This window comes from Pogoniulus pusillus, chromosome 31, assembly GCF_015220805.1.
Source record: "Pogoniulus pusillus isolate bPogPus1 chromosome 31, bPogPus1.pri, whole genome shotgun sequence".
In the NCBI taxonomy this organism is placed as follows: Eukaryota; Metazoa; Chordata; class Aves; order Piciformes; family Lybiidae; genus Pogoniulus; species Pogoniulus pusillus.
The window spans coordinates 5,971,889-5,987,964 of NC_087294.1; the positions used below are offsets into that span (position 1 = coordinate 5,971,889).

At 47.0% G+C, this 16,076-nt stretch overlaps 1 protein-coding gene across 9 annotated transcripts in view; it reads left to right on the forward strand.

Annotated features, from left to right (window-relative positions):
- HIVEP2 (HIVEP zinc finger 2) overlaps positions 1 to 14,622 on the forward strand; it is a 187,511-nt gene extending 172,889 nt beyond the window's left edge. For all 9 annotated transcript variants that reach the window (XM_064169424.1, XM_064169423.1, XM_064169427.1 and 6 more), the window contains 3 exons: positions 1,379 to 1,480; positions 2,013 to 2,902; positions 12,022 to 14,622. In XM_064169424.1, the coding sequence (XP_064025494.1) occupies positions 1,379 to 1,480; positions 2,013 to 2,902; positions 12,022 to 12,840 (1,811 nt within the window). In that variant the 3' untranslated portion in view covers positions 12,841 to 14,622. The remainder of the gene's footprint in view (positions 1 to 1,378; positions 1,481 to 2,012; positions 2,903 to 12,021) is intronic.
- Positions 14,623 to 16,076: the final 1,454 nt, after the last annotated feature.

A 16,076-nucleotide genomic window follows, 5' to 3' on the forward strand; every position in this document is an offset into this window, starting at 1 on the left:
GAGACTAAGTTAGCCTTCAAAGTACAAGCAGTGTTTAACTGGTGTGTTGTTGCTTATGAGCAGTTGTCAGACTCTTAACTATTGTTGCTCTTCTTCTGAGAATGCTAGGGGGCAGACCTTCAGAGGTACTTTAGGTTTCTGCTGTACATCCTGAGCATTTAGCCACCTGGAGGCATCAATAGGCTTTTCACATAGTGCACAGGCACAATAAGAAGGTCTTACTAAGAAAGAAATTATTTGAATAAGCTAGGACTGAAAGTTGAAGAAAGAGCCTGGCTTGTGAGCTTCTAAGCACACCTGCACTGTCCAACAGTGGTGTGGTGCTCCTGCCCCGAGGTTGCATGTGCCACTTGCACCATCTGGTGATGCTGCTTAGGGCCCCCAAAGCAGCACAGGTGCATTCACAGAGTGTTTTCCTTGAGCTAAGAAGCACCATGTCGTCACAGGGAGTTGGGTTTGCTTGTGCCATGCTTTATCCATTGGGTGCTGCAGATGTGACTGAAGTGGCTAATGGATTAGAGTGATATTCTCGTTTCTTTAGCTGGTGCTTTGTGCTCAAGATTCTTTGTCATAAAATGTCTCTTGAGGCCAGTCTCAACCTAGTTTTCTTATCTGTGAAAAAACAGACCAAGGCAGGCACTCCAGAAAGTCAATAGTCTAGTGTTAGATTGCTTCCTCGGGGGAATGGGAGATCTGATTTCAAATCCCTGCTGTGTCTGGTTCAGAAGCGTGCTCCAAAGCAGGGAGCTGAACCCTGGATTTCCCACATCTCAGGTGAATGCCTAAGTACAGCTCCTCTCAGGTCTGAGAGTGCCCCTAAATAGTAAACCTGTATAGAGAAGTTGCCCAGAAATGTGTTGGGGTTTTTTTTTTGGTGGGATACTCTTGCTTCAAAATGTTTCCAACTCACAGAACATTTGGAATCTACATGTGAGGTAAATGGGAGAGCCCTTAGCTTGAAAGATGTGAAACTGTGAAAGCTTGAAAGCCGTGAAACTGAACAGCTAGTGTGCATTTGACTTATTCCAATGCCCAGGCTGCCCAGGCAGCTCAGGGACAGATAGCATCTACAAGCAATTTATTTATCTTGTGGGGATGCCGAAATGTCATGTGGAAAACTGGAGACGTGCCTATACATCTCTCAGGTCCTGAGTTTAAGTTTTTTGTTGGGTTTTTTTGAAGATATAAACCCCTGCTCTCATTAAAACAGGCTCTGAGGCCAGTGGGCTGGATGAGTCATCCCTGTCTGTTTTGGTTTTATTTAACCTAAAAAAAAAAAACCCCATCTGCAAGATAACAGGGCTAAGATGCACCAAAACCTGGCTTGGGGAATGATCCTTGCTGTTGTCTGTTAATTAGATTAATCTCTGATCCATAGGAAATCTGACAAAACATATGAAGTCTAAAGCACACATGAAAAAATGCCTGGAGCTTGGAGTATCAATGACATCTGTAGATGATGCTGAAACTGAAGAAGCAGGTATGTCAGAATGCTTTAATTTAGTTGGAATGGCCTCTGGAGTATGCAAATGACTCATTGTACTTCAGCACAGTGGCTGGCTTGGGAAAATATATCAAGAGTATTGGAGGCTTTTTTTAATTAAGAGGCATCTTTTTAATAAACAGGAAGTGTAAAAAGTAAATCCATTGGTTGGAGTTACAATTTTTATGAGGATCCATGAGGAAGAGCTAGAAATAAAAGTCTGACCTGTTGCCCTCTGTCTCATGCAGAATCTCGAGTCTTTTCAGTTTAGATGTGAGGGGTGGCAACACTGAGTGAAGCTGAAGGTTGGGGTAGGGTAGTTTTGCTTTTTGTACTCCCTTTTGAGTCTAGAATTTGAAGGTGTTGTTATGAACAGTTACGGTGTGAGACTGTGTAGAATGGCTTCATACGTCCATCCCGGGCGAGGAGCGTCCTGCAGCGGCAAGAGGTGTGCTGGGTGGGGAGCATGCGTGGCGGGAGATGCTGGAGGGGGGTTTGTGCTCACCCTCTTGCCTTGCTGCTGTTTCAGAAAACATGGAGGACATGCAGCAGGAGGCAGAGAAGAGTAGCAACCTGGCAGGCCTGTCAGCAGAGCACCAGTTTTCTGATGCGGAGGAATCAGATGGCGAGGATGGCGATGACAATGATGACGATGATGAAGATGAGGATGATTTTGATGATACTCAGGGAGACTCGACACCAAAAACTAGATCAAGAAGCACCAGCCCGCAGCCCCCTCGGATCTCCTCCTTGTCAGTGAACTCGGCCAGAGCATCGCAGGGGGCTTCCCCTGAGGGCTCCCTTGCTGTGGGACACTCCTCCCTCATCAGTTACTTGGTCACCTTACCTAGCATTCAGGTTACTCAGCTTATAACACCAAGTGAGTCCTGTGAGGATTCACAGATGACAGAATATCAGAGGTTCTTCCAGAGCAAGAGTACCGATTCAGAGCCTGATAAGGACAAGTTGGACATCCCTAGCTGCATGGATGAGGACTGCGTGCTTTCGTTAGACCCCAGCTCGTCTCCAAGGGACTTCTCACCTTCCAGCCGACAGTCATCGCCTGGCTACGATTCTTCACCCTACAGAGATAACTCACCAAAGAGGTATTTAATGCCAAAGGGGGATCTGTCGCCCAGAAGACATCTGTCACCCCGAAGAGATATTTCACCCATGAGGCACCTTTCCCCACGCAAGGAGGCTGTGCTGAGGGACATGTCGCCCAGGCGTCACCTGTCGCCAAGGAGAGCAGTGTCACCGGGGAAGGACGCGGCTGTCCGGAGAGATCTGTCTCCTAGGCGAGAAAGGAGATACATGGCCTCCGTTAGAGCGGCGTCTCCCCGCAGGGGCTTGTACCACAATCCAGCCTTGTCCATGGGTCAATATTTGCAGTCTGAGTCTATTCCAGTAGGGCATTCAGTAAGTATGAAAGGATATTTTCACTCCTGTTGTCTAAACCTCTTACCTAATGTGTGCAGAGTGTTCTTATAAACTTTGCAGCTTTGGAGGAGGAGGTGGCATAAGCTTTGAGCCTTGCCAGGAGGTCCAGCAGTAAGTGCAAGAGATTTGGAACCGACAGGGACCTGGCTGTAATGATATCACACAGTATCACAGTATCACCAAGGTTGGAAGAGACCTCACAGATCATCAAGTCCAACCCTTTACCACACAGCTCAAGGCTAGACCATGGCACCAAGTGCCACATCCAACCTTGCCTTATTATCATAGAATCATCAATGCTATTATCATAGAATCAACCAGGTTGGAAGAGACCTCCAAGATCATCCAGTCCAGCCTAGCACCCAGCCCTATTCAGATGCAGCAGAGACAGGTGAAGAGTCAGTTCACTTGGTACAGGCCTGATCTAATTTCAGTGAAATTAGACTGGTTTGCCTTAATGTCCTGTCTTTGTTATATTTGCTTTATATCTATATGGGTGTATTGAAAATATGATAAGATACAGAATCATAGAATGGTTTGGGTCAGAAAGAACTGCTAAGGGTCATCTAGTCCAACTTCCCCTGCAGCCAGCAGGGATGTCCTCCATTAGTTCAGGTTGCCCAGAGCCTCTTTGAGCCTGACCTTGAATTTCATCTCCAAGGATGGGGCCTCAACTACCTCCCTGGGCAACCTGTTCCAGCGTTCCCCTACCCTCATGGTAAAGAACTTCCTGCTAATATCCAACCCAAACCTAATCTTCTCTGATTTAAAGCCATTGCTCCTCTCCCTATCACTGCAGGCCTTTGCAAATAGTCTCTCTCCAGCCTTTCTGTAGGCTCCCTTCAGGTACTGGAAGGCTGCTATTAGGTGTCCCTGGAATTTTCTCCAGGCTGAACAACCCCAGCTCCTCACCATAGAATCATAGAATCAACCAGGTTGGAAGAGACCTCCAAGATCATCCAGGCCAACCCATCCCCCAGCCCTATCCAATCAACTAGACCATGGCACTAAGTGCCTCATCCAGTCTTTTCTTGATATGATATGATATGATATGATATGATATGATATGGTGTGATACTACATTCTTGCATTGTTTTAAAACAGCCCAGAAAACTTAGAGCATGTGGAGCTTGTTCCTGCACTGTAAAATCTTTTCCCTTCCAGACTGTCACATGGAATTGATCCCAGATCAGGACTTAAGGCCTTTGATATTGCAGCACAGTGTCCATTACTGAACTATTGTTTAATGAAACAAAAATACTAAAACAAATAGAACTCCTCAGAAGAGCAGGGTGCCCATCAAAATCAGGATCTGTGGCTGGACTTCCAAGGGTATTATGTGACAGGAGCAGGCAGCTGTCTGCTCCGCAGAAAGCACAATCACAACTGGCTGTTTCAGCAGGAACACAACTGTCTGGCTGGAAATGGAAATATGCAAAACTTGCACAGCAGCTGTCTGTGCTGGTCCCTTGCAGTAAATCAGCTCTCAGAAACTGCAGACTTGGCACTTTTGACTCTCCCTAGCATTCACAAAGCACTCTCAATGCAAATAAACTTGATTTTTAGAGTGAAGGAGCAGCATCACTATCTGTCTAGCTAGCTAGCTAGCTATTTCTAAAGAAATAAATACATAAGTATGCTTCCCTTGGCACATTTGATGTTACTGCTGCCCTCTCACTGACTGCCTTGTCAGCTGGTACATATGGGTTCACTCTAGGCAAGTTGTGACAGGCTCACGCTGCCTCAGGGCTCCTGCCCTCTGCCCAGCAGGGCTCTTCTTTAGGCTTCTGCATTGCTAGTCTTTGTGTCATTTCAGATAGTCATTGTGGTGCTTCTCTGTAGAGGAGAGCCCTTAAAACAGTGATTCAAGAGCTCTAGGGTAATCTCTTTGGAGCCTGGCTGATGTGTTACCTGTGCATAGGAATGGAGTGGGGATGCAACTGGGCAGAGGTGGTTAGAGCAGGGATGAACTGGACGAAGAGGAGGTGTCACCAGCCTGGCAAAAGTGGGTTCCCAGCTCTTCAGGGGGATAAGGGAGTGCCACAGTGTGAGCAGCCATGTGTGTAGGAATAAGCAACACAGACACTAAATTAGTATGCTTCCCTTGCCACATCTGATGTTACTGACCCTCTCACAGGCCCACATCTTAGACATGGCCCCATGGCATGGTAAGTTGTTGATCAGAGCAGCAGAGTGGGGTGGCCGACAAAATGGTCCTGAGGAAGGGCAAGCTGAAACACTGCAGCTCTCTCATAGGGGCTGGCTCTGTGTAGCTGAGAGAGGACACAAATCTGAGCAGCAGTTCTACTGACAAAGTAAGGAAGCACAAGAGCATAAAGAGCCACCAGTTTAACAGTCATGGTATCTTAGTATATGGAAAGGGTTATATGAGATTCTACAGCTGGCACTGTGCAGGGAGATCCAGTCTCTTAATGTCTTGCTTCAGACACTTGGCTGGCATCCTGTAGCAGTGATTTTTGATGTGTGATGATGCCAACAGAAGGGTCTGTAACAGTCAGGCTTGGCCATCTGACAGTTCTTGCTGTAAAGTTTGCCTTGTGTGTTATGCACACCTCCCAGCAAGGTGTTTAGCACATTATAAGGACTGGTTTAGCACCCTTAGCTCCTTCTTTTGTAAATCCACCATGCCAGATGGGCTTTCAACACTTACCTTATTTTTGATGTAGGATTAGGCATGTAGCAGTAAAAAAACACAATGTAGAAGATATTTGTCCTGTGTTGAATGTTGAACATGTTGAGTGTTTTGAGGGAGAAGCCCAGACAATAGTACAGTTACCAGAATCTCAATACAGGCAAGCAGAGCCCAGGCAAATCTCAATACAGGAGCCCAGCCCAGGCATATTTAAGCAATGTTGTTGCCTATCTTTAAAAAAGGGTGCAAGGAAGGAAAGATGGATTCCTCTCCTCCTGATGCCTTTCTGGAAGACATATTTAAGCCAAAGAATAGTTGAGTTCAGGTGAAACACAAAATAATGTACTCCAGAGAAGGGCGACAAAGCTGGTGAGGGGCCTGGAACACAAACCCTATGAGGAGAGGCTGAGGGAGCTGGGGGTGTTTAGCCTGCAGAAGAGGAGGCTCAGGGGGGACCTCATTGCTGTCTACAACTACCTGAAGGGACATTGTAGCCAGGTTGGGGTTGGTCTCTTCTCCCAGGCAAGCAGCAATAGAACAAGGGGACACAGTCTCAAGTTGTGCCAGGGGAGGTCTGGGCTGGATGTTAGGAGGAAGTTGTTGGCAGAGAGAGTGATTGGCATTGGAATGGGCTGCCCAGGGAGGTGGTGGAGTCACTGTCCCTGGAGGTGTTCAAGCAAAGCCTGGATGAGGCACTTAGTGCCATGGTCTAGTTGACTGGCTAGGGCTGGGTGCTAGGTTGGACTGGATGATCTTGGAGGTCTCTTCCAACCTGGTTGATTCTATGATTCTATGATTCCAAGGGAGTTAGGCATCTGTGTGTCAATAAAATACTTAAGGTTCTTTGATTATCACAAACATACATATATTAAATCCTTTCCTAAGCATTCCATACTTTATTATCTTGAGCAAAATGCATTTCTGTTCACAGAGCCAGCATTCTAAAGTCCAGGTAAACTGTAAATAGGTTCACTGGTGTGTATAGATTGCTATTGTACCTTCTCAAGCCTGCAAGTTGAGCAAAGTGAAGTCCACACAGATTCTCACCCCTCTGCTAATCACCATGTCTTTCAGAAAGCACATAGTAGAGTTCAGCAGTTCCTGGTTTCTAGCTTTCAAAAGCCTCGTGTACATTACAGTATGCTAATCAAACAGATTGTTCTCCACCTGCCATCTTTTTGCAGGCTGTGCTCTGAGATTGCCAGGAGGATGTCAATGAAGGGTACTTGGCTTTGAGATGTGATCTTCCTCTTAGTCCCCCCACATCCTGTTCTAGGTGCTGTACCCAATACAGGGTAAACCCTATGTCATCTCTAAGGCATTCTAGAGGACCTGTGAAGCTGGGTAGGGCTTTGCTCAGGGTACGATGTGGCAGTCTAGCTTTATGACCAGGCTAGAGAGTTTGGTGAAAAATTCCTCCAGAAGATTGTTGCTCACAAATTATGTCACCTGGATTTGGAAGGAAACATGCTAAAACACAACAAATGAGAATTAATGGGAATCAAACTGGATTCCCATCACCTGACAAAGGGAGGAGCTTTTGTCACTGTGCTGGTAGCAACCCGTTCTGCCTGCACCACACAAAGATGCTGTGACTTTCTGCACTGTGCTCAGTGATGGGATCTAATACTCACCCTGTCAAGAGAGTGAAGTGTTGGGATTTTCTGGTTGGTTGTTATAGAAGACAGCTCCTTTAATATTCAGCCTTTCCCCATGAGGAGAGACTGAAGGAGCTGGGACTCTTTAGCCTGGAGAAGAGGAGACTGAGAGGTGACCTCATTAATGTTTATAAATATGTAAAGGGTCAGTGCCAAGAGGATGGAGCCAGGCTCTTCTTAGTGATGCTCAGTGACAGGACAAGGGGCAATGGGTGGAAGTTGAAGCATGTAAGCATGAGGAAGAATTTTCTCACAGTGACTGTGACAGAACTTTGGAACAGGCTGCCCAGAGGAATTGTGGAGTCTCTCTCTGGAGGTATTCAAGACCTGACTGGATGCATTCCTGTGTGATCTGGTATAGGTAATCCTGCTCTGACAGTGGGGTTGGACTGAATAATCTTTTTGAGGTCCCTTTCACCCTCTAACCTTCTGTGATGAATATATGTCTGTGTGTCTGCTTGTAGGTGTGAAAATGCTATCTATACTGGTAAAAGAAATAACAGCAGAGTAAGAGATGAAGAGTAACCATTTCTGTTTGCCTTTCCTGAACTTATCTGCCCCAGGCAGAGAAAGATAATCTGATACTTGCTCAGCCAGGTTTGGAAGGCATCCAGTGGACATGCATACACTGTCATTGGCTATGTAAAAATTAGGCACATGAGACATGTATTGGATGATGCTACTTATCTTGAAGCGTGTAGCAGTTTCTATCATGTTAGCCATCTCTGCCTGACAAGGACAGGCTTGCACTATTCCCTGTTGAGACTGTGTCAGGGTACAACATGAAGCCAGTGTCTTTCTTCATTAGACATTTGTGTGTGGCTAGGTTTGGCCTTTGATAAGTTTTACTCTTTTTTTCTTTTTTTGCTTCCTTTTGCTGTAAGTTCACATCAGATGCAATAGTGATAAGTGTCATAGCTTAGGAAACAGCCAAGACAGTATGACTGAGGAATGGGTTGACAGAGCAAAGATGAAAAAAAAAAAGGCAGCAAGCAGCTGTGCAGGGGTGAGATTAGCAATAGAAAAGACTGACAGGGTAAGTGAACTGTGTCTTGTGGCTTGGCAACTGCAGTTTATTCTGTAGATTTTTCCCCATTCAGCAGTCTAACATGCTGCCACCGTGCTTTCTTTTGACAGTTTCTCTTTTATGAGACTCAAGTGTCTCACTTTCTGAATAGAAAAATTCCCAACATAGATTAGTCTCTGAATAATAACATCTCTTAAGTTTGAGTATGATGATTATGGGTCACCCTTCCTGTCACTGTGTTGATTTATATCAAACAGGACAAAGCATCTGAGCGCAGTGAGATTGAGCCCTTGGGTAGCACAGAAACTGAATCGTTAATTGTCCCCTAAACCAGCTCCCTGAGATGGGATCAAGAGGTTACTTAATGCCTTGAGAGCTAGGATTTCCCAGCACCAAAGTGCTGCCACTTTAATACATTGACATTTAGCAGGGCAATCCTCAGGCTGCCACACAAGGACTGTGGTAGCTGCACAGCTCTGGGGCAATTGATAGGTGTTTGGTCAATTTGTAGAGCATTTAATTTCCTATGGGAGCCCCCAAGAGTTGTGTGGTGAAATCCCACACACAATTATGAAAATGTCATCCTGCACTTCTGTCATCATTATTCCTCTGGTCAGCAGTAAATGACACTTAATCAGCAGATGGAAAACATGGTAAAAGTTAAGAATAAAGGACAAGAGGAGAGGAGAGGAGAGGAGAGGAGAGGAGAGGAGAGGAGAGGAGAGGAGAGGAGAGGAGAGGAGAGGAGAGGAGAGGAGAGGAGAGGAGAGGAGAGGAGAGGAGAGGAGAGGAGGGGAGAGGAGGGGAGAGGAGGGGAGAGGAGGGGAGAGGAGGGGAGAGGAGGGGAGAGGAGGGGAGAGGAGGGGAGAGGAGGGGAGAGGAGGGGAGAGGAGGGGAGAGGAGGGGAGAGGAGGGGAGAGGAGGGGAGAGGAGGGGAGAGGAGGGGAGAGGAGGGGAGAGGAGGGGAGAGGAGGGGAGAGGAGGGGAGAGGAGGGGAGAGGAGGGGAGAGGAGGGGAGAGGAGGGGAGAGGAGGGGAGAGGAGGGGAGAGGAGGGGAGAGGAGGGGAGAGGAGGGGAGAGGAGGGGAGAGGAGGGGAGAGGAGGGGAGAGGAGGGGAGAGGAGGGGAGAGGAGAGGAGAGGAGAGGAGAGGAGAGGAGAGGAGAGGAGAGGAGAGGAGAGGAGGGGAGAGGAGGGGAGAGGAGGGGAGAGGAGGGGAGAGGAGGGGAGAGGAGGGGAGAGGAGGGGAGAGGAGGGGAGAGGAGGGGAGAGGAGGGGAGAGGAGGCGAGAGGAGGGGAGAGGAGGGGAGAGGAGGGGAGAGGAGGGGAGAGGAGGGGAGGGGAGAGGGAGAGGAGGGGAGAGGAGGGGAGGGGAGAGGGAGAGGAGGGGAGAGGAGGGGAGGGGAGGGGAGAGGAAGGGAGAGGAGGGGAGAGGAGGGGAGGGGAGGGGAGGGGAGGGGAGGGGAGGGGAAAGGAAAAAAACAGATCAACCTAAAAGCTCAGGGCATATTTAATCCAGAGTAGAGATGAATCTATTCATTCTTTCCAGGCAGGAGATAATGAGAAGGCACTGAAAATGTCAATATAGCAAGATAGTTTTTTATAGCCATTGCAAAATCCCTCATTTTTCTCAATCCCATTATGAGTGGGTGAGTCTCAACAGAATCATCCCTTTCACTCACAGCTAATGCCTGTGCATTCCTTACTTGTTTAGGCTACAGGTAGGCCAGAGTGGTGCTCCATTGTGGTAATGACTGTAACGATTTGCAAAGCAGTTGAACTTCCATGGAAATACCCATCCATTTTCATCAAGGATTGGGTAAAGCTCATGGGGATCAAGTGCCTTTTCTGGGGCAGGGTCTTTCAGCACACAGAAAATATGTACATGCAGTCAGATGTTTCCTGTACTGCCAAGCTGTGGTGATGAGCAGGGAGTGTCCATAGAATCATAGTGTGGTTTGGGTTGGAAGAGACCTTGAAGACACTTTCCACTAGATTGGGATTCTCAAAGCTCCATCAAACCTGGCCTTTAGTGAGATAGGCCATCCTGTTCCAGTGTCTTGCCACCCTCACAGTAAATCATTTCTTCGTAAAATCTAATATAAATCTGCCATCTTTTGGTTTGAAACCATTACCTCTTGTCCTGCCACTTGACTCTGTGATAAATACATCTTCATAGATGATCTGGATGAGGGCATCAAATCAGTCATCAGCAAGTTTGCAGACGACACTAAGCTGGGGGCAGATGTGGCTGGGTTGGAGGGCAGAAGGGCTCTGCAGCAGGACCTTGACCGCCTGGACAGATGGGCAGAGTCCAGTGGGATGGGGTTCAATAGCTCCAAGTGCAGGGTGCTGCACTTTGGCCACAGCAACCCCATGCAGAAATACAGGCTGGGGTCGGAGTGGCTGAGAGCAGCCAAACAGAGAGGGATCTGGGGGTGCTGATTGATACCCACCTGAACATGAGCCAGCAGTGTGCCCAGGTGGCCAAGAGAGCCAGTGGCATCCTGGCCTGCATCAGGAATGGTGTAGCCAGCAGGAGCAGGGAGGTCATTCTGCCCCTGTACTCTGCACTGGTTAGACCACACCTTGAGTCCTGTGTTCAGTTCTGGGCCCCCAGTTTAGGAGGGACATTGAGATGCTTGAGAGTGTCCAGAGAAGGGCGACGAGGCTGGGGAGAGGCCTTGAGCACAGCCCTACGAGGAGAGGCTGAGGGAGCTGGGATTGGTTAGCCTGGAGAAGAGGAGGCTCAGGGGAGACCTTATTGCTGTCTACAGCTACCTGAGGGGAGGTTGTGGCCAGGAGGAGGTTGCTCTCTTCTCTCAGGTGGCCAGCACCAGAACAAGAGGACACAGCCTCAGGCTGCACCAGGGGAAATTTAGGCTTGAGGTGAGGAGAAAGTTCTTCCCTGAGAGAGTCATTGGACACTGGAATGGGCTGCCCGGGGAGGTGGTGGAGTCGCTGTCCCTGGAGCTGTTCAAGGCAGGATTGGACGTGGCACTTGGTGCCATGGTCTGGCCTTGAGCTCTGTGGTAAAGGGTTGGACTTGATGATCTATGAAGTCTCTTCCAACCCTGATGATACTGTGATTCTGTGAAATAGTCACTTCCTGTAGGTCCCCTTTAAGTACAGGAAAGCCACTATGAGGTCTTCCCAGAGCCTTCTCTTCTCCAGGCTAAGCAATTCCAACTGTCAGTCTATCCACACAGTGGAAGTTCTCCAGCCCTCTAGTCATCTTTGTGGCCATCCTCTAGACTCTTTTGAGCAGGTCCAGGTCTTTAGTACTCTGGAGATCCCAGCATACTGTGGTATGTGTTTTACTGCAACAGTCTTGATACCCATTGTGGACTGCAATACCAGCAGTTTGTACAGAGGGTGAGATAGATCTCCTGGCCAGATTCCTTCTGGAGGATGAAACTACTCTATCTACCTCAGATTCTCTCTCCACAGTTTCATTTGAGTACAATTCACTTCCTGACCTAACTTGCTGCATTGTGTGCTGAACAACTCTTAACTAGATGCTGCCTTTCACCTCAGAGGCATGAGCCCTGTAGGGCTGAGCTAAGCAAAACCTCCTCTGTTGTTTGGATAAGCAATTAGTGGAGTTTTCCAAATGCTTTGGGATCCATGTAGATGAAAGGTGCTGCATGAATGGGAGGTGGTGCTAGACAGGAAAGCAGGTAGGTGGTTTGGCAGCCAGACAAGAATGTTGCTAGTAGCAGCACTGACACGTTTTTGTTGTTTTTTGTTTTGTGCTTACAGAGAAGGGGATTGTCTCAGGGGCCTTACTTCAGTGTATATGGAGAAAAAGGAGGCATGGAGCACCACGGGTCTAGCCCATTCCCTGAAGGTCCGAGCGACTACGTCTTCAGTCACCTTCCACTACACTCCCAGCAACAGATCCGAGCGCCTATCCCTATGATGCCCATCGGGGGTATCCAGATGGTCCATTCAGTACCCGTGGCCCTTTCAGGTTTACATTCTCCGTCCACTCTGGCCCTGCAGAGGGAGGGCTCTGAGGAGAAGCAAAGAAGAACTGGGGAAATCCTAACAAAAGAATCCTATAGTATTTCTAAGCACCACGAGAAACGTACCTCTCTGCACAGCTTGCACCCCAGCGCTCCCTCCAGCGCACCCTCCTCTCCGTTGCTGTTGCTGTCGCAGAGCACCTCGGAGGACAGTGTTGTAGCTACTGAGAGGGAGCAGGAGGAGAACATACAGACTTGTACAAAAGCCATAGCCTCTCTGCGAATCGCCACAGAAGAAGCCGTTCTGCACGGGGCGGAGCAGCTGCAGAGGCCTTCCGAGCCTCACCAGAAACCCTTAGAAAGTGCACATTTTAGCATTAAACACTTTAGTGGATCTGAGCCAGGCCAGACTTGTGCCTCAGCCACCCATCCTGACTTGCACAGTGGTGAACAGGACAGTTTTGGTACATCACAGACTGCTTTAGCCCATCCCACTTTTTACAGCAAGAGCTTTGTGGAGGTCCGGCAGCTGGGCTTTCACAGCAGGAGCGACCCCGCCGCAAGCACACAGGAAAGGAAAGATCCAGCATCTGAGAAGAGCAAGCCCCATTGATCTGAGGTGCATGGAGACTTTCACCCATACATTTACCCCAGGTTTTTTTTTTTTACCTTTTTTTTTTGTTGTTTTTCTAGAGATAGAAGGAGTATTCAACTTTACAGCATGCCTGTTCTAAGTTACAGTAGTTTGCTATTATATATATATATATATATATATATACATACTTTTGTTTTATCAAAAGAATTAGATAAAAATAACAAGTCCATCATGAGCCTGACCAAAACTAAATTTGAAATTCTTCTTGGGTCTGGTACTTTTAAATTGTACAGATGTTTGTGCCTTTTCTTTACTTTTGCTTATATTCTTATAAGCATTTTTTTAGCAGTAATTTGTACATATTTTAGAATTTGTGTATCTGCTTTGTAATAAATGTAATTTCTTTCCTTTTTTTGGACACTTGGATCTAAATGATGTAAAGCGAAACAGCATCAATATATGTGAGGTTGCACTAAAACATATTTTTATATGATTAAAACTGAACAGCTTTTATGTACAGCTCCGATTCTGTAATACTAATATTTATTTACTTTGTTTCATAAATTGTACATTTTTTTCTTAATGTTGTGGATTGCTTTTCTATGTGAAGCATGGGATTTACTGTTGCGTAATTAGAACAAAATGTATATTGTAAAACAGGATATTTAAACTAGAGTATCTTATCTTATTCTGCACTTATGCATTAGTTACAAAAAAAAAAAAAAGGAAGGAAAAAAAAAAAAGATAAAAGATGTATCAGTCAGTTCTTAACTCTTGTAATTTTTTTTTTGGTCTCTTGTTTGCTGGATTGACTATAACTTAAGTGCTGATTGTGATTTTAAACTGATAGTACCGTAAAGCATTAAAGTAAAACAATGTGCTATTGTGAGTTTTTTCAAAGCTTTATAAAACAGTTATAAATATATTAAAAGTATTTGGTCTTATGTGAACATGTTGATCTATATACTCCTTTAAAAGGCTATGGGAAAACATTCCACCCCATGTAAATATGTGCAAGTGCATTACTGGTGCCGTCTGTGTAAACTCAGTGGGACAAGCGAGGTTTGCTGTGCTGCCGGCTGGGGCACTGCTGACTGCTGGGAGGCTTGAGTCTGCCCATGGTTGGACCTGCTCCCCTGCCTCCAGCAGTGGGGTGGCAAGGCCCCTACGGCCGCATGGGGCTGGGCGAGGAACCGGCCCGCTGGCTGGACAAGTGGTGTCCCGCCTAGCCCCGCCAGTCCCCTGCTCGCAAGGGCTGACTGTGGGACGTAGGTGTCACACAGCACTGCCCTGGAGTCAGGGGGGGAATTGCACCTGGGGAAAAAAAGGTGTTTCCTTGCACTTGAACGCCATGGCTGGTCCCTCCCTACTGTGTTACCTGGGTCAGCTTCAGGGGAGGCTCCCATCCTGTGTGGGACAGAGGAGCGTGGCCTTGCCAGCAAAGCAGAGAGCACCTCCAACCTGGCCTCTTCGAGGAGCGGGATTCACGGACAAGAAAGTCGCAGTCTTCCAGAGCAGGGTCTCCATCTGGGTGAGGTTTGCTCCAGAGGAAAGTGGAGAAGAGCCCAGGCTTGTGTTTGACCGCTTGTGGTGGGCTGCCACTGCCACCATCAGCACGTGTGCGTGCCCACAGGCACTCTCAAACACACAGAGGAAGGAAACCAACCACCTGGATTATATTTTGTGCTATTCAGTGGATTATAAATCTGTGAAACCAAGTTTGTATATTGACTTACCATACATTTAAGGAGTGTTCTTTAAAAAAAAAAAAAGAAAGAAATAAATATACAGTTACATGCATCAGGTGTCTAAGTTTTCATGTGTTCCTTGAATTGCCCAGCTTCATCCGTGTTCCGCTGTGCTGTCAGAACCTTTCATTCCCAAGCAGCGCTTTCCCCCACCACAAAAAGCACCCTTGAAAATGTGAGTGGCAGCAAAAAGACCCCCATGGATCATTTTTGGGCCTCCTTAGATATGATCAAACTAAGCCAGTTTATATCTCCAATAACACCACGCGGAGGCAGGACCGCAGCTGGAATGTTGTCATGATTCTAGAGTGATGGCATATGGTGAGCGTAATACAATGGATGGTGACCACTTGGAACTGTTAAAGGTTAGTTTTTTTGGATCTCTTGCAGTGTTCCTACCTTTACTTCAGGTCATTATGATAACCTTCCCAATAGAAGCACATGCCAAAAAACTGGCTCGTCTCAGACTGCAGAGAGGTGAAGCAGTAGATGTAGTTGGAGGCGAGCAGCTTGTTGGATCATGCTCCCATGAAAAAAGAAAGAAGTCAATTAAACATTTTAAATCACCAAGCTTTATCTGATAAAAGCCTCCCTCTCCTCCTTGGCTGCATGGCTGTATTGAGAACAAAATGCTCTGCACAATGATCAAGTAATCAGAGATATTAAAAGGGAACCAGGCAACGCCTGATGGCAAATGCTCTATTAACATTGGCATTATAAGCAACTCCCTTACTGTAGGAGTTACCTCTGGCTTGTTTGATTATTTTAATTAATTTGCAGCTGCAATTTACCATCCACCTTTTCAGCCGTGGGGCATTTTGTTTTTTAGAGTCATTGAGCAATTTGGGTTACAATGGAGCAGCCCTAGAGGGGTTTCAGGTACTTAGAATCTTAATTATATTTTCTTAATGAGTTAATGTTTATACAGTGCTTTGAAGAAACATATCCTCATACAAAAGCTAGGCACTGGTGATGACCACTTCTCATGCTTTGGAAGGGATGTGGAGGAGGAAGGCAAACATCCAATAAAATTTTCCCAGGCATGAGCAATTTGCAGAACCAAGGTAGGGGATACAGCAACCAGGACTAGGGATAGGTAATTCCATGACTGCTCTGCCTGCTCCCCCGAGTGCAGCCTGTAAGGGTGGTGTGGGGATGTCCTTATGCCATGTGGTGCTGAGCTAAGACACCATGGCTTGAGCCTGCAGGCTCAGGCCCAGTGCTGCACAACCTGAACTGCATGGCTCCTGCCCCAGGCAGTAAGTCTCCAGGTAAGACAGATGGTGCCTGTGCAGCTGCTCCAAGAGTGATGAGAAGAGGGTTCCTCCAAAATACATGGTGCTGTGAGTGCATGTAGATCTGATGAGACCTGCAGAGTAATGCTCTGGTCTGGTGTGAAAGGTCTGTGTTTTTAAAAGAGGTGAAAAGAGTTTTAGCAGGGCACTCTGGATCCAAAGCTGCAGACCTGAATGAGGCTCTTTACATGCAGTGTGCTATAGAGTTTCT